The sequence below is a fragment of the Lemur catta genome, chromosome 1 (genome assembly GCF_020740605.2).
Source record: "Lemur catta isolate mLemCat1 chromosome 1, mLemCat1.pri, whole genome shotgun sequence".
NCBI lineage: Eukaryota > Metazoa > Chordata > Mammalia > Primates > Lemuridae > Lemur > Lemur catta.
This window is the reverse complement of record NC_059128.1, coordinates 68,766,084-68,787,580: the sequence shown is the minus strand read 5'-3', so window position 1 is coordinate 68,787,580 and position 21,497 is coordinate 68,766,084. Positions and strand designations below refer to the sequence as shown.

Sequence of the window (21,497 nt, the reverse complement as noted above, 5' to 3'; positions counted from 1 at the left end):
GCTACTCGGGAGGCTGAGGCAGTAGGATCGCTTAAGCCCAGGAGTCTGAGGTTGCTGTGAGCCAGGCTGATGCCACGGCACTCACTCTAGCCCGGGCAACAGAGCGAGACTCTGTCTCAAAAAAAAAAAAAAAAAATAAAATAAAATAAAATAAAATAAAATAAAATGTGGTATATGTATACCATGGAGCTCTACTCAGCCACAAAAAACAATGGTGATATAGCACCTCTTGTATTATCCTGGATAGAGCTGGAACCCATTCTACTAAGTGAAGTATCCCAAGAATGGAAAAACAAGCACCACATGTACTCACCATCAAATTGGTATTAACTGATCAACACTTAAGTGCACATATAGTAATAACATTCACCGGGTGTTGGGCAGGTGGGAGGAGGGAGGAGGGGATGTGTATATACACACCTAATGGGTGCGGTGTGCACCATCTGGGGTATGGACACGCTCAAGCGTGTCTCAGCTCTGACTCAGGTGGGGCAAAGGAAATATATGTAACCTAAACATTTGTACCCCTGTAATATGCTTAAATAAAAAAATTTTTTAAAAATTGTATTACCTCAAAAAGTGCCAAGTTTTTATCAAAATATTCATCTCCTTCTTCATAATTTGAATTATTGAGATAAGCATTTCGAGCTTTCTTATGCCCATCATCTGGAAAAAAAAAAAGTAAACCCAGTTAGTTTCTCATTGGTAATGAAAAAACATCAGCACCAAATAACTACATGTTGATTCTATATTAATATAAGCCATTTTCATATTCAAATTTAATCGTACAGTAGTAGAACTCAATCAGCATTGCTTAGAGAATGTGACCCCCTCTCCAGCAGGAGCCAAAACAAATTTTTAAGAAGTAAATGTGGCCCAGACTCCACCACTACACAATATATCTATAATATATACATGTAACAGAATTCAACTTGTACCCCCTAAATTTATTATAAATAAATAAATAACATTAAAGAATGAGGAAGGTAAACCAAAAATAAATAAATAAACATGGGTGATTTCTGTTCTTACCAATGTAAAGACTTTTGGAGACACTATTCTTTTAGAATTCTAGCCTATAGAAACCCTACTCTTTACCCAAATCTAAGAGGAAAACATAGAATATTTATTGAGTATCTACTCAGTGCATAGTACTGTACTAGACATGGGCTACACTGCTGCTGTTGATAATGGCAGTAAAAGCTCTCTGCCTCCAGAGCTGTCTGACCCTTTCTAAATTACATTAGGTCATTTAATCAAGTATTATTTTTGTACAAACCCTTCTATTTTTTTTATATTAAAAGAGGCACCCGACAAGAATTTGGTGAATAAAATATTAAGGGAAAAAAAATACTGGGTCCCTAAGACAGCAGAGTTTGTGTTACCTGAGCACTTCCCTAACTTTGTTTCTTTATTATGTAAAAATTATATAATTACATAATCTGGTAGGAGAGAAGAGAGAAAATAAAAAGTTATATACATGATATTAAAAAACTAAGATTTTTAATACTGAGGAAAAACATAACCAATATAAAAATTAAAAAAAAACCCACAACTTTAAACATACAAGATGGGCTTGGGAAATAGCCAAAAAACTGTCAGAATTACTGGGTCATATCAAAGGACACAAGAGCCAACCTGAAAGGGTTCCCAATGGCCAAAAATGGGATAATACGAGCACTAAAAATAAATAATGCAGTTGAAATGCAAATACATGAAATACCCAAAATGGTATTTTTAAAAATTAGTCAACCTTTGCAGGGTTGTTAAGGAAACAACACATTACTCTGAAAAACAAATGAAAAAAATCAAGCAATTATCCTATTTTTCTTATGCCAACTGTATTTCAGGGTAGCCAATACTTAAAAGAAAATTTCTGTCTTATAAAAGCATTCTAGTTAATTAATGACAGATGGAATGATAGAATTATGGAAAAAAAACCATCAATTAGCAACCTTAATGAAATAATAAATCGAGGCAATGATCATCAATGGTTGTTAAAACCATTAGGTGAAAGGCCAAGGTATAACCTATTATAATGGATGGATCAGGGTGATCTGGAACCCAATAACCAACCTAAACATCACAAAAAATGGGACAACACAATCTCCTACCATAATACAATGAAAAATATCCTGTATAACTTATGATGTATTCTTACCAAAAGAATGGAAACTGAATCTAATCAAGCCTCTAAATCTAACTACTAGATCACAGAAAACACTAAGGAAGACCATGCTAGACATCACCCCAAGAATATAATCACCAAATTCAGAATGTAGAACAAACTGATTTCTTCAACAAATAAATGGCAGAAACTAAAAAGGTGAACTTCTATAGATAAAACAGACATAAAGAGATACAACAAGGCTGGTGTGGTGGTTCACGCCTGTAATCCCAACACTTTGGGAGACCAAGGGGGGAGGCATTGCTGGAGATCAGGAATTTGAGATCAGCCTGGGCAACATATAGAGACTCCTCTAGAAGGAAAAAAAAAATTAGCCAGGTGTGGTGGCACATGTCTGTAGTCCTAGCTACTTGGGAGACTGAGGCAGGAGGATCTCTTGAACCCAGGAGTTTGAGGTTACAGTGAGCTATGATAGAGCCACTGCAATTCAGCTTGGGTGCCAGAGTAAGGCCCTATCTTTAAAAACGAAAAAAAAAAAAGATATATCAACCAATTGCAAGGTGTTAATCTCGTTAGGATCCTGACTCCCGACTAAACAAATCAAATGTGAAAAGACATTTTTGGTTGGGTGTGATGACTCACGCATATTGGGAAGTCCAGGCAGCAGGATCGCTTGAGCCCAGGAATTCAAGACCAGCCTGGGAAACATAGCAAGACGCCACTTCTACAAAAAATTAAAAAATCAGCCAGGCCACTCTGGGAGGCTGAGGCAGGAGGACTGCCTGTGCTCAGGAGTTCGAGACCAGCCTGAGCAAGAGTGAGACCTCCGTCCCTACAAAAAAAATAGAAAAATCAGCTGGGCATTGTGGCATGTACCTATAGTCCTAGCTACTTGGGAGGCTGAGGCAGGAGGACTGCTTGAGCCTAGAAGTTTGAGGTTACAGTCAGCTATGATCACACCACCACACTCCAGCCTAGGGAACAGAGTGATAACTCTGTTTCAAAAATAAATAAATAAATAAAAATAAAAAAATATTTTTATTTTTGAAACAATCTGAAAACTCTGAAAATATACTCGCTTTTTTTTTTTTTTTTTTAAAAAGGAAAGTAAAATCATGTGACATCTGGAATTTTCTTTTAAATATTCTAGGAAGATTAGGTAGAGGCTTGAAAACAAATTTGCAACACTGTTGAAGCTGGGTGATGAGTTCATGGAGGTTCATTATGCTATTCTAACTTTTCTGTACCTTTGATATTTTCCATAATAAAAAGTTATACAAAGAAATGCCGGGCGCGGTGGCTCATGCCTGTAATCCTAGCACTCTGGGAGGCCGAGGCGGGTGGATCTTTTGAGCTCAGAAGTTTGAGACCAGCCTGAGCAAGAGCGAGACCCCGTCTCTACTGAAAATAGAAAGAAATTGGTTGGACAACTAAAAATATATAGAAAAAATTAGCCGGGCATGGTGGCGCATGCCTGTAGTCCCAGCTACTTGGGAGGCTGAGATAGCAGGATTGCTTAAGCCCAGGAGTTTGAGGTTGCTGTGAGCTAGGCTGACGCCATGACACTCTAGCCCGGGCAACAGAGTGAGACTCTGTCTTAAGAAAAAAAAAAAAAGTTATAAAAAGAAAGGAAAATACAATTATTTTCCTCTTTCTAATTTTCTGAAGAAAATTCTGCAGAGAATGACACAGCTTAAAATTATCACCACTTCTGAGTAATTCATTTATTCAATTAATTCAACAGACATTTTATTAAATTCCTAGAATGTGCTGGGTACTGTTCTAGGTCCTGGCAGTATAGCAGTGGACAAGGCAGTTACAGACCCTGCTTTCTTTCACTGTTTGTCACAGAAGACAAAAAGTACGTGAAAAAAAAATAAAAAAAGACATTTCAAGAAATGATAAGTTCAATGAAGGAAATGAAACAAGGACTGGGATAGAGCATGACTGGGGAGGGCAAGGACCACTTCAGATAAGATCACTGGTGTGCTGATAAGCAGCCTCTCCAGAATTAAAACACCCCAACCTCTGATTTAGGGTATCTGACAACTGACATGGTTTTGGGAAGAGATGCACACAGTTGGCTCTCAGGAGCTAACACGAGCTGGCTGCAGCACACTCCAGGCATCAGATGGTAAGGAAAAGCCTGCATTTCAGGCAGAGGGAATATAGCAATTCTAAAACGTCCTAAAGCAGAAACAATTTTAGTGGATTCATAAAGCAGAAAAGACAATGTTGGCTGAAGTAGAGTGAGGAAAGAAGAGAGTATTTCAAAAGATAGAAAGGAGCCACACCATGTAGTTACGGAGCAAATGGAGTTTTTCCAAATCCATTTATTGAATAGTCTCTCCTTTATGACTGACCTAGAAAATAACAACCCTATGGGGTTGGGGCACACACGGAAGAGAGTGATGTGAGAGTGTACTAATGTTCTTTATTTAGGGAGCAGGGATAATATAGATAGCATTTTTTTTTTTAAGTAAGAAGAGATTATAAAGCAGCAGAAAAAGTAGGACAAACTGAAATAATAATTTAGGATGGCAGAATGGTTCAAACTGATAAAAAAATACCAATAATTATAATGTAAATAGACTAATGTAATAGACTAAATTCACTGAAGATTGACAGACTGGATTAAACAATAAAATCTAGACATACACTGTTTATAGAAGACATAATAAGCCGGGTGGGGTGGTTCATGCCTGTAATCCTAGCAATTTGGGGGACTAAGGTGGAAGGATCACTTGAAGCCAGGAGTTTGAGACCAGCCTGAGCAAGAGTGAGACCTCATCTCTACAAAAAATAGAAAAATTAGACTCCTGGGCAACATAATAAGACCATGTCTCTACAAAATAATTTTTTAATTAGCTGGGTGTGGTGGCATGAACCTGTAGTCCCTTGCACCCTTCAGCCCAGGACTTCGAAGTTGCAGTGAGCTGACTGTGCCACTGCACTCCAGCCTGGGCGACAGAGCAAGATCCTGTTCTCTTAAAAAATAAAGAGACATAATATAAGGAATGTAAAAGCTGAAAGTTAAGGAAAGAGATATACCAAATACTAACCAAAAGAAAGCTGATATAATTTTATTAATATCAGGTAAATTAGACCAGATATGGTGGCTCATACTGTAATCCTAGCAATCTGGGAGGCCAAGGTGAGAGGATCGCTTGAGCTCAGGAGTTTGAGACCAGCCTGAGCAAGAGCGAGACCTCATCTCTACAAAAAGTAGAAAAATTAGACTCTGTCTCCAAAGGAAAAAAAAAAGAATATCAGATAAATTTGTTTTTAAGAGAAAAATTTTATTAGGGATTAGAAGGTAACTGCATAATAATGAAAGGTTTAATTCACCAAGAAGGTATAACAATTTTACACATACATCTATTGTTATGTACTTCTGCTTAACAAATTACCCCCAAATTTATTGGCTTAAACAAAACATATTTATCATCTCACAATTTGCGTGGGCTGGATTTTTAAAAATCTGACAATCTGTCTTTTTAACTGTCAAGTTTAGTCCATAAGCCTTGGCGATAAATACATTTGAACTGGGTTCTACCATCTTTTTATTTGTTTTTCTTTCTCTATGACTCATTCTCATTTTCTCTCTTTGTTTCTCTCTCTTTGGAAATTTTTGGGTTTTTTCCCCAAATCCCTTTTTTTTCCTCTAACTTCCACGCTCTATTTCTATTCTTTGAGCAATTACCCTTGAAATTTTACCATATATGTTACTTAAAACAAATTGTTACATAAGTCTAAACAATAGCTTGACATCCTCCCAAACAACAAAGACTTTTGAATATTTCAGTTCCAACTCTCTCCTCTTAACTTACCTAATATTGCTGACCAATATTTCCAGTAGTCTTTTTTTTTAAACTCCACAAATAAGATACTAAAATTATTTTATAGAGACATTTATTTGGATCAAGGCACAAGTATACCATTTCATTTATTCAATACTTTTTCTTGTACTTCAGACTACTAGTCTTTTTGAGTCATTTTACTTTTTCTTAAGGTACATTCCTTAAAATTCCTTTAGAAGGTTTCTCAAACTCAGCACTATGAAATTTTGAATCAAATAATTATTTGTTGTGGGAGACTGTCCCGTGAATTGCAGGATGTTTAAGAGCATCTCCAGCCTCTACTCATTTGATGACAGTAGTGACTATCAAAAATGTCTCTGAACATTTCCAAATGTTTCCTGGTGGGCAAAACGGCCCCTAGTTGAAAACCACTACTTTAGAGCAAGGCTGGTGATAAGAAATGCCCTCAGCTTTCATTTACCTATAATTGTCTTTATTTTGCTGTTATTCTGGAATATTTTGCTAAGCACAATTCTGGGTTAATAAAATTTTTATGTACACTTATTTGTGTTTTCTGGCTCTGTTTTGCTGTTGAGAACTCTTCTGACATTCTGCTGTTCCTTTGATGATCTGTCCTTTCTCTCTGGCCACTTATAAGATTTTTTTCTCAGATATTCTGCAGTTTCATTAAGATATATCTAGGTGAGTTGGTGTTTTGTGGGGGTTTTTTTGTTTTTTTTGAGATAGAGTCTCACTCTGTTGCCCAGGCTAGGGTGCCATGGTGTCAACTTAGCTCACAGCAACCTCAAATTCCAGGGCTCAAGTGATCCTCTTGCCTTAGCTTCCTGAGTAGCTGGGGCTACAGGCATGCGACACCATGCCTGGCTAATTTCTATTTTTTGTTTTTTAAACTAGAGACAGCATCTTGCTCTTGTTGAGGCTGGTCTCGAATTCCTGACCTCAAGCAATCCTCCTGCCTTGGCCTCCCAGAGTGCTAGGATTACAGGTGTGAACTACCGCACCTGGCCTAGGTGTAGTTTTCTTTTTGCTCATAATCTAATCTACTGTTTAGCCTCTTCATTTTTTATATCAGTCATTGTGTTTTTTTCTTTTCTAGAAGTTCCATTTGTTTTTCTTTTCTCTAAACAGTCTTTCATTCCTGAGTAGTTTGCTCATCTTCATAACCACATCCTTTATTGATTTAAACATTTAATGGAGTTTTGTATCCCAGACGCAATACCACAATACCCTTCTTGAGAGTTATGGGGGTAAGAGTCCTGGCTTCAACATCCACCTCCCTGATGTTCAATAACTTTATAAAGGTGTTGCTATAAAAATCTGGCCTGAGGACAATCCTGCCCCATTCTGAGGCCTGCTGTTCAACCCATCTCCTAGCAGTTCTGGCTCCCCTTGCTGCAACCCTGGCCCCTCTGTGTTTGGACCTCTCTAGTCTCAACTTTCGGGTGAAGTCACCTTAACTTTCAGACATCCTGGGTCTTGGCTATTTCTGACCTACCTTCCATTTGCTTGCTTAATTTTTCTGGAGGGTAAAAGAATGTACCTGGAGAGTTTGTTTATATTTTATGAGACCAATGATGCCTCCAAGATGGTCCTACCCAAGGTCAACTTGTGGTGGTGTTATGGAACGGGAGAGTTCCTGGTCAATTATGGCTTATGGACAGTCACAAAAGGTCAAGGCTTTCCAAGGCAGAAACAAAGTTCTCATCAAGCATGGTTAATACTGAAAGGCATGATATTGAAAGTGGTTATATTGAAAAGCATGGGTCAATTCTTGTCCTGAAAATTTTGGTGGGAAACCATGCTACTTTAGAGTACAGCCTTCAGAAGTCTTGGTCACTAATGTGACCCCAAGAAATACAAGATGGAATGGAACTTCTAAAGTTTCTGAACAGAAAATAATCTTTACTCTATAGGAACTAACGACTAAACCCATATCCTACAGCTCTTTTTGGATTACCCAGAATCCTAAAATGACTCCTTTGGTGTATACCCTACTGAGACTAGTCTCACAAATACTTTGAATTAAACAGCCTATCAGATATTCACTATGTTTCTTTTTTCTCACTTTACTATCTAGATAATGCTGATCTTGAGAAACTTACTGATGTTTTATTGCATAATTCAAAAGAAAACTGATAGGAATGTCATTGTTCTACTGAAGATTTCAGATTTTTGTTTTTTTATGGCATACTTCTTTTGTAAACAGGGAAAAAGGAACACCAAAGGTCTTATTCTTTATAAAAACTTTATTGTTGTGGTGCTTCTATAATGTTGCTTTTGTGAATTACCACTTATACTATAGTTTGGGCCCAAGATAAATCTCAAATCACTCCTTTAGCCTCCTCATTTTGTCAAATGGCCTTTGTTGGTCTGAGCTAGGCAGAAGTGGAGCAGTAAATGTACTTAATTTCCCCGGGCATAGGTTTGAGTTTGAACTATGCACCAGTATGAAGAGGAAAGGTTGTCTCAGATGCTATAAATGTTTTCAATTTTATAGTTTGTTTGAATCAGTAGCCAAATAAGAGGCACATATTATGATTGGTTGCTGTATCTCTTATAGCTATAGCTTTCCATTTTTTCCTTACAATTTATTTGTTGAGGAAACCATGCCATTTGTCCTGGAGAGTTTCTGATGTCTGGGTTTTGAAAATGGCATCCATGTGACATTGGTTAACATGTTCTGGTTCTTTTGTAATTCCCATAAACTGGTTGTTGGATCTAGAAGTTTAATCACATTCAGTATTTCTAGAGGGGCAGAGAGGAAAACTATGAAGTAGTTTGAACTACTTCATAGTGGTATTGTGTTCTTCTATCAAGAAGTACATGTCATCTGGTTGTCATTCCTTTTGAAATATTAGCAACTGTTGATGCCTAGATCCATTAATTTATGAGAGATTACCAAATGGTGATATTCTCATTTGATTATTCTTCCTTCATTTATTAGCTGAAATACTTCTATAAAGAGACATTCCCTTTAATCTACCATTTGGTTACCCAGTTAAAAGCAAGGTACAGTTAAAAGCAAGAAAAATACTTCATTCTTTCCTTTATTGACCTCAGAATAAATTGTTCTCAGAATAATAAATTGGTTCAATGGAATACGCCAATGGTGATGAATTAGTTTAAGTTATCATTATGAACTCATGAATTTAAATATTGGGTATGTCTCAAATCAAATGCTTTTTCTACATCTATTAAGATGATTATATAATGTTTCTCCTTTAATCTATTAGTTAATATAGTAAACTATGTAAACTGATTTTCAATATTAAACCAACCATATATTTCTTAAAGAAACACACTTGGTGATTGGGGTAATTTTTAAAAGTATATTGCTTGATTCAGATTATAAATATTTTGTTTACAACTACATATGTATTCATAAGTAAGACTGGCTTGTATTTTTCTTATCTCATATTATCACTGTTAAGTTTTGGTACCAAGGTTATGAAAGCCTCAAACTGAGTTAGGCAGTGGTTACTTGGTTTTCTATTCCTTGAGAGACTGTAGAAAACTGGAATTATTTTTCTTTCAATGTTTGGTAAAACTTCTTATAAAAATGCCAGGACCCACTGCTTGTTTGCTTGCTTTCTAAAATTTTTAAATTGAAAATTATACATATACATGCACAGGGAAAAGTTCATAAATCATGAGTGTACAGCTTGATTCATTATCACAATAGCAGTTTCATCCTCCCATATATCTCCTCAGCTTGACTCTGAGTTTTGCAAGAGACCTGATGAGTCAGTGGGAACAGTAGATACATTAAAATAACTTTACTCTGTTGACAGAAAAAACATTTAGAATGTTTGGACGATGCTATTATTATAAATCCAATTCAGCAGGAAAGGTCTGAAAGATGCTATTAAAAATTTGATTCAGCAGGCAATTGAACCAGTTTTTTACCTACGAGGCCAAATTATCCTAAACAAAGTTTTTAGAGAGAAATGGGAGGATTTTAATTCAAGCTACCAATGCCTTTTCTGAAGAACTGTAAGACTGTTAGAAAATATAACAAAAAAATCATCTTTCACTCTTTTGCAAACTCAGAGTTCATTTAATAAACCAGCCTTTTAAAGATTTTAAGGGTATAGCTAAAACAAAGTTACTTAGGATAGGAAACAGAAGATAGTAGTTCTTCAGAGCATGAGAAAAGAAGAAAATATAATAATGTGACCTACTGAACCTAGGAGATAATCTAGGGTAACAGGATGGACTTATCTGAGAGTCTGATCAGAAGACTCTGGATAAATCCCCAGGTCTGTTAAAAATTGAATGCAACTGTAGGTTGCCAAATGAGCTTACTGTCTGGAGTAGTCTTTTTGCAAATACTATTAGGATTTTTGGCTAATAATGACTAAGAGAGCTCTTCCTTCACAGTCACATATTATTGCTTTTTGCCTCCAATTCTCCTGTTATTTTTTACTACAGGTGCTTAACTGGAAACAAAATCTAGCTTAGTAATGCTGGAACTGTACCAACTCCCAATTGTCCATTTCATTAGCTATCTCCTTCCCTACCTCCATTGTGTATGTGTTCCTAGTCAGATAATGAACTACTCTCAAACTTTTCTGCCAGCCATGTATGTAGCAGGGACAAAAGCCATTTAATAATTTTGGGGGAAAGATATTCTTCTCATGATCTAGCAAAATTGTTCAATGAAATCTTAACAATTCCTCATCCAAATATAAAATTTTTATGTAGAGAAGACTAATTTTGAACAGTGTAAATAAACTATCCAATATAAAAGAGAGAATAACGAACAGAAAAGAAAACACCTCCAGTATCACAAGGCCAGGACCTTAGTGATCAGATTTCTATGTTTATATCAAACCATTTACTTAATAAATATTTATTGAGTGCCTAGGGTGTCAAGTACTGTGTTGACATATAAATTCACTCAAAGGAATGAAAATTAAGATTGCATTAACTCTTCTCATTAACTCAAGGAGTATTCTAAGTACTTAAAATAGAGCAAAAATGAAGTATTCCAATTTCTTCAACTAATACTCTGAATCTTTTATAAGTAAACAAGTCATATCAAGTACTTTTCCTACTTTGGACTTGCTGACAGCTTACAGCTGCTTTGTGCATATTCAAACAGCTAAGGCAGGGCTCAGTGGCTCACGCCTGTAATCCCAGCACTCTGGGAGGCTGAGACGGGTGGATCGTTTGAGCTCAGGAGTTCGAGACCAGCCTGAGCAAGAGCGAAACCCCATCTCTACTAAAAAATAGAAAGAAATTAGCTGGACGACTAAAAATATATAAAAAAATTAGCCGGGCGTGTGGCGCATGCCTGTGGTCCCCGCTACTTGGGAGGCTGAGGCAGTAGGATTGCTGGAGCCCAAGAGTTTGAGGTTGCTGTGAGCTAGGCTGACGCCATGGCACTCTAGCCCGGGCAACACAGTGAGATTCTGTCTCCAAAAAAAAAAACCAAAAAAAACAAACAAACAGCTAAGAGTTCAGCAGTGTACAATCAAAATAAGACTCAAATCAAAAGTCACACACACACAAAATGGCTGTTAATATATTTAAAAGTACTTAACCCCACTCATAATTAAAGTAGTATAAATAAAAACTAGAGATGCCATTTTCACCTATTAAGTAAAGAAAAAATTTTAAGACTGATAATACCTAGTTTCAGTGGTAGGGAGCCAAGCATGACAAGCATTCCTCTATACCTCTTATTCATGTGAGTTTAAGTTGATGTATTTTTTTTTTTAAATATACATACCCTTTGAGTAAAGAATTCCACTGTTAGGAATTTACCCTACAAATACACTGGCAATGAGAATGCAAGGATATAAGTACAAGATGTTCATTGCAACATAATTTGTAACACTAACACACCTGGAAATAACTTAAATGCTCAGGAATAGGGAACTTGGCTGAGTAAATTTATAGTGTAGGAGCGTGAAAGAATACTATTCCGCCACAAATAAAGGAACAAGATAAATTTTTATGTACTGATATGAGATGTCCAAGATAAAATGTTAAGTGAAAAAAAGGGTCTATTCAAGACAACAGTCCATATACTATAACCCCATTGATATAAAAAAATCATATATAAAATGAAAAAAATTATAATTAAAAATTTCTAGAATTCACAATAAATTGTCAACAGCAAGTACTTTGGAAGAGTGGAGGTGAGTTGGTAGGGAGAAGAGATACTTCAAAGGTCTTTTACTTTCTTTAAATATACTGTTTGTATTGTCTGAATCCCTTACCAAAGCATGTTTCAGTTTTATATTTTTAAAATTTATAAGTTCTGAGATATTGTGCAACTCTTGTCAAATTACAAGCTTACTGAAATTTAAATAAGTGATACTTAGGGGAAATCAATTCATTTCCAGAACCTGTTTCACTGCTAAGGAACTAGAACATCAATTTTTATGGATTACTTAAGGCCATACTGTTTATGAAGTACTTTCAGTAATTAAAATGGCAATCAAAGACTAAGAAAAATAATAAAAAAGGGGAAAGTAGCTTCAAAGTCCAAGATATTAGAGTATTATAATATCTTCAAAATTATCTTGGAAAAATGAAGTTCTAATTCTTATTTTTATTTTATTGTTTTGTTTTTTATAGAGATGGGGTCTTGCTATATTGCCCAGGCTGGTCTCAAACTCCTGGTCTCAAGCGATCCTCCCACCTCGGCCTCCCAAAATGCTGGGATTACAGGCATGAGCCACCATGCCTGGCCCTAATTCTTAGATTTTTCTTTTTTAACCATAACCACGTAAAATTACTTTTTAATATAACTAAATTGAGTCTTAGCAATCAATTACAGAAGTAGTTTCCTAAAACTTACCAAGTTGAGAATAAAAACAGCAGACAAAACGTTGAGAGGTGAAAAGAAATGGAAGAGATAGAAAATAGAATTAGAGAAGGGAGTAATGTCTGTTAGTATAAATGGGTAAAGAGTGACTTTGGAGAAAGTTAATCCCCATGGTAATACTATACCTAACAGCTGGCTGTGTTCCCCTGTGATGGAGTTCTGACTCGGGTCTGAAAAACAAACAATTGAAAAGAAAAGAAAAAATGAATGATCAAAACAAATAATTTCTTTAAAATCAGCAACAAAAGTCAACAAAGGAAATAAGCAAAAATAATAAAAAACTTAAGAAACATTAATGAAAGGATAGTAAAAAAACTAGAGTGAACTATTATTAAAAAAAAAAAAGATCACATTCCTCAAAAAGTTAAACAGAGATTTAATATGTGACTCAGCAATTCCACATCAAGGTATACACCCAAAAGAACTGAAAACAGGGACTCCAACAGACTCCTGTACCACAAAGTTTATAGCAGAATTATTCACAATAGACAAAAGGTGGAAATAACCCCAGTGTACTCCTACAGATGAATAAACAAAATGTGGTATGTACATACAATGGAATATTACTCAGCTACAAAAAGGAATGAAATTCTGATACATGTGACAACATGGATTAACTCTGAGAGAACACTATGCTAAGGGAAATAAGCCAGACACAAAAGAACAAATGTCATACGATTCCATTTATATGAAATATTGAGAAAAGGAAAATTTATGGAGACAGAAAGTACATTATTGATTACCAGGGACTGGGTGGAGTGGGAATATAGGGTGTTACTGCTTAATGAGTACATAGTTTCTGTTTGGGGTGATGAGAAATTTTGGAAATAGATAGTGATAATGGGTGTACAACATTGTGAATATAATTAATGCCACTGAATTATATACTTAAAAATGGTTAAATTAATGAATTTTGTTATATATGTTTTATAATATATATACTGTTATATATGTTTTGTTATATATGTAAATAAAAAGAGTAATCACACAAATTTGACCAACCAATAGTTTCTTAAAGTAGAAGAATGATTCAGGGTTAATGACATGAGTTACATTTCCTGCTTAATGACAAGGGAACATATAGCCATAGTAGCTTAAAGTCAAGACATAAATAAAGCATTCATTACTAACAGATATGTTCTGATTTGACTTTAAGGCAAAATGACTAAACTGGCTTTTGTAAATATCTATTATTCAGTAATGTAAAATAAAATTAGTGGCAATAAGCCAAGTTCCTAATGCAAGAGACATTGACAATCATGATTTAATAATCAACCAGTTGCCTATTTTAAAGGCTTGAAAAGCATTAAGGGCTAAATATGGAAAAGATCCTGAGCTCCACTTTCTTCAAAGATTAAATCTCCTGAGATGCTGAGGATTACATCTGGCTTTCTTGTATCTGGGGAAATGAAAATAATTTTTGACCAGGAGGATCTGTGAACAGTGGGAAAAAAGTTACATCTTTATTTTTACTAACCTCTAATTGAAGTTTAGTATTTTTGTCAACTATGATGAAGGCAACAAACTACATAAAGTATCTGTGATTTTGTCAACAATAAATATCAGATATTTTCATATCACATTATTGGTGTTTTAGACAAAATTCAAATAATATTTTCCATGGTCCATATATACGTTTTATATACATATTTAATTAAACCTAAGACTTTAAAATAAGTAGCCCAGACAGAAAGAAACAAGAATACTTATCAAATACTGGTTTCTGAAGTATACTGGCATATACTCTACATACTTTAATCAAAAAGGAAATAAGGTAGAAACCTGATTTCTACAACTAAAGTTTTAAATGCTATTTGAATATTTATTTTCAGAGGAAATTCTTAATTTGGTTTTACAAAAGAGAAATTCCATATTTTCTATTCTAAAATATTTTCCCCAACATACCAACAACTGAATTCCCAGCTTTTACTTTAAACTCATATTATTTTCCATTTAAATAAAGAATATTGGTTGTTCGTGCATGTACTTAAAAAGTAAGAATAACAGTTCTATAGTAAGTTGATATATTAGATCTCTCTTTCTCCAGGAAAATTGGACTCTATCATTATAGAGAAGCAGGTGTGTTGGTGGCATGGAAAGAAGAACAGAGAGAGAATAATAGAATTTTAGAACTGAAGGAACTTTAGTCATCACCTAGATCTGCTCTAGTGACTCTAGAGGAAAAGGAGAGGAGTTATTACATCATCTATTTTTCTCCCTAAACCAAACAAACACCCCTCCTCAAGATTCTGATTCCCAGCTACTGTCACTAATGTGAATGCCTTGGCTTGTCTCAGGCATGCTGGGCCAGAAAAGTTGAGAATCTCATATCTTAATATATATAGTTTAAAAAAAATGTCAAACTTCATGAGTGGCCAGATACATCACACTACTGCCAAAAGAGAAAGGTTAGATATTGATTCAGTCTTGATGCTTTGAGACCCTATGTTCTTGCTTCTCAATACTCTGTAATTCTAACTTTTTTTCTAAAAAAAAAAAAAAAAAAAAAAAAATCTGGAATTGCCAGGGAATGTGTCCTATGAATAGAAATAGAAAAACATCCTAGATAACTCAGGTAGACTAGGCATGGTTTTAGAGAATAAAATATAAATGACTTTTTCTTAAAAAAGAATTAACTCCTGCACTATATACTTCCTTGCCTTCTGAGCTGTACCTACATGATGTTTATATATTCTCTAGCTGAGCCAGGACTCTTCCTTTGAACACCCTTCAATATTTGAAATGAATAGAAAAAAGTCTTTTGTATAGTTCTCTATGAGCTCAACTCAGATTTTTGTTTTCCATTTATTATAATTAAAGGATTACAGGACAATCCTTACCTGATATTTATTTGGTAATTTGAAGACTAACCTTCAAGAACCTGCAAATCCTTCATTAATATAATAAAAGCTAAAACAAGGATAAATCTGGGAGTGAACAGGCTCAAGAAGCCACTAGAATGAAACTAGCCATGCCTATAAAAACCACAATTGGTAAAGTGGGTTTAAGTTGAAGGGTGTTTCTGGGTTTGTAATTCAAGTTGTGTAATCAACATGCTAACACTGCTCTGAGATATGTCTGGGCACCTTTCTATATTGTCTTGTATCTGAACTCTCCCATTTAACATTTTTCCTGACCATGTCATTGGTGAGGGCACACCCAAGTTTGCCTAACACTGAGAGTTGTTCTAAATATTACTCAAAATAACATTTATCTTAACCAAATTACTTCCTGTAACAGGAACCATGTGCCAATAATGTGACTATTTTTACCCTTCAGTGGCCTTCATAAATTAAGCTACTCCTAGGTTATAATACAACCAGGTTATAATCAGAAGCCTGAGATACTCTGTAAGGTAAAATGGTAGTTCAAATAAAAACAGAAACAAAACATACGCCTTTTAACAACAGGTAAATGCAATCAGAAAAGTAAACAAAATATTTCCTTGTAAAAGTAATGATATAGTAGTTTTACAAATAGGCACTTGCTCAATATATTTATCTTGGCTAAATGGTAAACAATGAAGATTTTATTTAGTTTCTTGCCATGCGCCTTGGATAATAGAGGCAGAGAAAAATAATCATAGGGGATAAACACTTGCAAAACTGCCTCTGTAAAGTTTTGCTGAAGAGCTTTACACAGCAATAGTCTTTCCTCGAATTTCCTATGAGAATCACTTCAACTACTAATAATGGTGGAGAGTTTGAAGCAAAAAAAGTTAACCTATATCTTGCAGCTAAAACTCAGTGTAGAAGGTTTTACTTGATTAAATATGGAATCATTAATATCTTTGAATAACATAATCAACAGTGGAAACTGTTGCCTAATTCTTTAGGTAAATAAGTAGGCATGACCAAGTACATATACATCAGGACAATCAGACTATTATGTTACTGGCTATGTTATCTAGGCATATTACAAAAGCTATTTCCAGATATCAAACACCTGAAATCACTATCTTAACACAGATTTAATTTTCCACCATTCAACTTTTTAAAAAACCAAAGCAGTGGCATCATAAGAAACCATTTGACTCAGAATTAGACAAAGATGATTAAAAGTAGAACCAAAGACAATTACTCTAACATATGAATTTATTAGATTTTTTTGCCCCTCTATATGGGTAGGTTCTGATCTTGGTGGGAAACCTAAGTGGGAAAACAAGTTGAAATAAGGCAAAATCTGAAAAGGCTAGCCTCTTTATATAATAGATTCTAAATTTACTGCAATGAAACTAGATAGACCTAGAAAAACTTACATGAGATTAATGGGGTTTAAATAAATAGAGGTGTGAAAAACAGCAGGCAATTTTAGGCAAAGCAATTAAGCAGTAAGATGGCAATGTAAACCAATGCATACAAAAAGTCAAATTATTTGTTCTTTATGCTTCTAGCCTACCCCAAAATAACAGTCAAAAGATTCTTATTTGATTTTTAATATAATAAGCATATAGTTTTAAAAAGCAATATAGAGCCTACATATGGCCCCCTAAAGCCCCAAAAGGTGCTTTAGTTAAAATTTATAGTTTAGTCCAAATCATCTGTTATATAAGTGACTTGAGCTGACAGTTAACCATGGATAAAATAAGCTGTGATGGTAGCACGAAACCATGGACTACACTTGATGTACAGCGCTTAAGTGCATATTCCTTAGCATATTAAAAGGGATTTGGTGAGAAAACAGTTTGGGGCAGGAATGGTAAATAAATTTGGCAAATCTATTTAATAGTTCAGTAGATTTCTATGATGTGTATGTAATTTCTCATACCCTTTAATATCTTAATGGATGTCTAGCTAGCTCTGAAAAAAGAATATTCAGCATTCCTAAAAGTGTTAGAAAAGATAACTCATTTTGTATCAAATACCTTGTGTAATTAGTGTCCTATGGTACACACTTTGGGAAATGTTCAACTAATTCATATAAATATATAAGGTTAGAAGACTACTCCCTGGATTATCATCCCTATTTGCTTGGTCATTCATTCAGTCAGCACTATTTCCATTAAACCAGCATTTTCCAGATTTGCCTAGTCAAAATAATCATGGGGGTATCTGTTAAACTACAAATTCCTGGGTCACATAACTAATGCTTTGACTCAATTTCATAGGAGAAGACTAAGATTCTGTAGTTTTAACAAGTGTCTCAGGTCACAATAAAGCTTCATTTATTCATTCATTCAACCATCCATCACCTGTTTAAATATTTGAGTGACCAAAAGTCCCAGGCATTTTTCTATGTGCCAAGTATAGAAGAGCAAATAAGAAAAAGTTCCTGTTGTCATGCAGATATGGGAAGATCAATAATAAAAGAAAATTATTAATCAAGATAATTTAAGGTTTGAAGTGTTATAGAGAAAATAGAGTGACTGGAGAGCCTATTTTGGATTGGGTGAACTGTGAAGACCTTTCTAAGGAGGTAACCCTTAAAATGAGACCTACATGAAAAGGAGCCAGACACATGAGGATCATGAAAGACTGGTCAGGGCAGAGGAGTAGCTGTGCAAAGGCCTTAAAATGGTAATATGTTTGGTATGTTTGAGAAACATTAATGCAACTAAAGCACAGTAAGACAGTGGATAAAAAAAGAAGTCAGCAAATTAGGGGGCAGCTACATCTTGTGGTCTTGCAGACCATGGTAAGGAGTGTTAGTTTTACCTTGAAAATTAGCATCATGACAGGTCTGATTAACTTTTCAAAAGATGCAGGCTGCCAGTTGGAGAATGGATTATACGGGGAACAAGAATAGAAATAGGAGGGTCTCCTACAGAAATCTCAGAAAGATATTAAGAATGACTGTAGTGAAAATGGTAAAAATAGGTTGATATCTTCTGGAAGGAGAGCTCTTGGGCTAGTCTACAACGGTAATGTCCATGTTACTTTCAAATTTGTAGTTCTTTCATTTATTCAATAAATATTTTTTTCAATAAATATTGTTGAGCACTTTCTACATGTGAAACACCGTTCTAACTATAAGTAATGTAAGAACAAAATCCCTGCCATCAAGAATCTTGTATTTTAGTGGGGAATAGACCAACAATAAATATGTCAAGAGTGATAAGTCATAAAACAAACAAAAAAGCAGAGCAAGAGAATACAGAGGATTAGTGGGGGAGTGGTTTGTGTGCTAGTTTGGATACTGAGTCTGAAAAGGCCTCCCAGATAATGTGACATTTGAGCAGAAACTTGAAGTAAGGCACTTAGCCATACAAACATCTGCGGAAGAACATTCCAGGCAGAGGGAACAGTTAGCGCAAAGACCCTGGAGCAGGAGTGTAGGCATGTTCAATGAACAGCAAGGAGGCCAGGTTATCAGACAGAATAAACAAGGTGAAAGTGACAGGGCATGGAATAAGAGATGGATATAGGTGATAGAGGAGGGAGCACAGACCATGTGATGAGGCCTTGTAGGATACAGTCAAGACTTTTGATTTTACTTTGAGTGAGACAGGAAGCCACTGGAAGGTTTTGGTTTATGTTTTAACACGATCACAATAGCTGAAGAATAGATTGCAGTGGGCAAGCAAGCAGGAGCAGAGAAAAGTTAGGGCTTTTATTGTGGTCCAAGAAAACATAATGGCAGTTTGGATCAGGTCAGAAAGTAGCAGAGGTTATGAAAAGTAGTCAGATGCTAGGTATGTTGACTAGGTACATTTCAAAGGAGGGACTGACAAGATTAGCATGCTGATGGACTGGATATGAGGTAGGAGAGAAAGAAAGAAGCCAACGATTTTTCCACAGCAATTAGATGAATAGAGATGTCATTACTGAGTTGTGGAAGACTGAGAGAAGAGCAAGTAATCTAAGTCAAAGGCACAGTGCTTACAAAGGGGTTTTCCAGGCCAGCTTGCTAGTGAATTCTATCCAATGGCAAACCAGCGGCATGGATTTTTTTTGTTAGGTATGAGGTCTTCACATACCTACCAAAAGACAGTAAGAATTCATTTAAAGAGGTGGAAGCAATACAAATGTCCACTGATGGATGAATGGATAAGCAAAACATGCTATACACATGCAATGGAATATTATTCAGCCTTTAAAAGGAAGGAAATTTGGACACATGCTACAACATGGATGAATCTTGAGAACAATACACTAAACAAACTAGCCGTAAAAAGACAAATAGCTTATGATTCCACTTATATGAGTTATCTAAAATATATCTATTTATATAAATAGAAAATAGCATGGTGGTTAACAGGGACTGGGAGGGGGAGGGGAAATGGAGAGAAAGCTGTCCCAGAGAGAAGATAATGAGGCAGAGTGAAAAGAGAATATAGGACTGGGAAGCAGATAAAGCTCAAGTGAGATCTTAGCTCTACATATGCTATTCATGTAACCCCGTAAAAATGATTTAACATTTCTTAGCTTTAATTTACTATCTATACAATATGAATAATACTATACTACAGAAAATTGAGATGAGTCATGGAATGATTTTCAAGAGAAATAATAAAAATTACAATGCTACAAACAATCATGACAACAATTAGAACTTAGGTAGCCGGGTCCATTTCTTAGAACTCTAAACTTCAAGCATTTTGTGGTACAATAGTGCTAAGGAAAATATAAAAGTAATGTGGTTGAATGGTTAGCACTGATGTATACATTGACTTAAAATTGTACAGTCATGTATTACTAATAGTTTAATTCACTAGTCTTATTTCCAATGTTTTTTTATTTTAACTTCCTACTTCATAGAATTACTTCAAAGTGTGATACATTTACAGTTGGGACCAAATATGTATTAACATATGATTTGGGATTTTGTGATAAAATTAATTATACTAGTAACTGTTGAGGATTGTCCAAACGATACTCCCAGTATAATTTTATTAATGACTCCATTCAAATAAACAATAACTTAATTCCATAAGTTTTAAACATGCCTAAAGTTGTGCTGGATGCTGTGAGGAATAAGCATAAGATATTTCCTGACATTAAGTAGCCCATAATCTAGTTGAAGAGTCAAGTTCAACATAAGAAACTAAGAAAGAATGGTAGTAATAACAGTACCTTATATTTAATAACACTTTATAGTTTTTAAAACATTTTCACATATCTCATTTGAGTCTCGTGGTAACCCTGTGATATAGGTAGGAAACATATAAAGAAGCTAAAGCTAAATTAGGCTCAATGGTTTGGCCAACGCATATTCAATGTAAATTTCAAAGTCTTTTTTTTTTTTTTTTTGAGACAGAGTCTCGCTCTGTTGCCCGGGCTAGAGTGCTGTGGCATCAAGCTCACAGCAACCTCAAACTCCTGGGCTTAAGCAATCCTACTGGCTCAGCCTCCCAAGTAGCTGGGACGATAGGCATGTGCCACCATGCCTGGCTAATTTTTTTCTATATGTATTTTTAGCTGTCCAGATAATTTCTTTCTATTTTTAGTAGAGACAGGGTCTCGCTCTTGCTAACGCTGGTCTCGAACTCCTGACCTCGAGCAGTCCTCCCGCCTCAACCTCCCAGAGTGCTAGGATTAGAGGCGTGAGCCACCACACCCAGCCAAAAGACTGTCTTGAACCTGGATTCTGATTTTTCTATTATATTATGCTGGCTGTTCATAAAATTTAGGCACAAGAATAATATTAGTAACATAGGTCTACATTAAGAATAACTAACGTAAAGGACATCACAACAAAGCATTTATGAAATAATTAAATTTGCTGGGCATGGTGGCTCACACCTCTAATCCTAGCACTCTGGGAAGCCCAG

At 35.3% G+C, this 21,497-nt stretch overlaps 1 protein-coding gene across 4 annotated transcripts in view; it reads right to left on the bottom strand.

The window, feature by feature from the left end:
• Nucleotides 1-21,497, bottom strand: part of SLC12A6 (solute carrier family 12 member 6) — a 90,011-nt gene that overhangs the window by 32,047 nt on the left and 36,467 nt on the right. For all 4 annotated transcript variants that reach the window (XM_045527599.1, XM_045527606.1, XM_045527612.1 and 1 more), the window contains 2 exons: nucleotides 12,913-12,957; nucleotides 572-666 (listed from right to left, as the gene is read on the bottom strand). In XM_045527599.1, coding sequence (XP_045383555.1) covers nucleotides 572-666; nucleotides 12,913-12,957 — 140 coding nt within the window. The remainder of the gene's footprint in view (nucleotides 1-571; nucleotides 667-12,912; nucleotides 12,958-21,497) is intronic.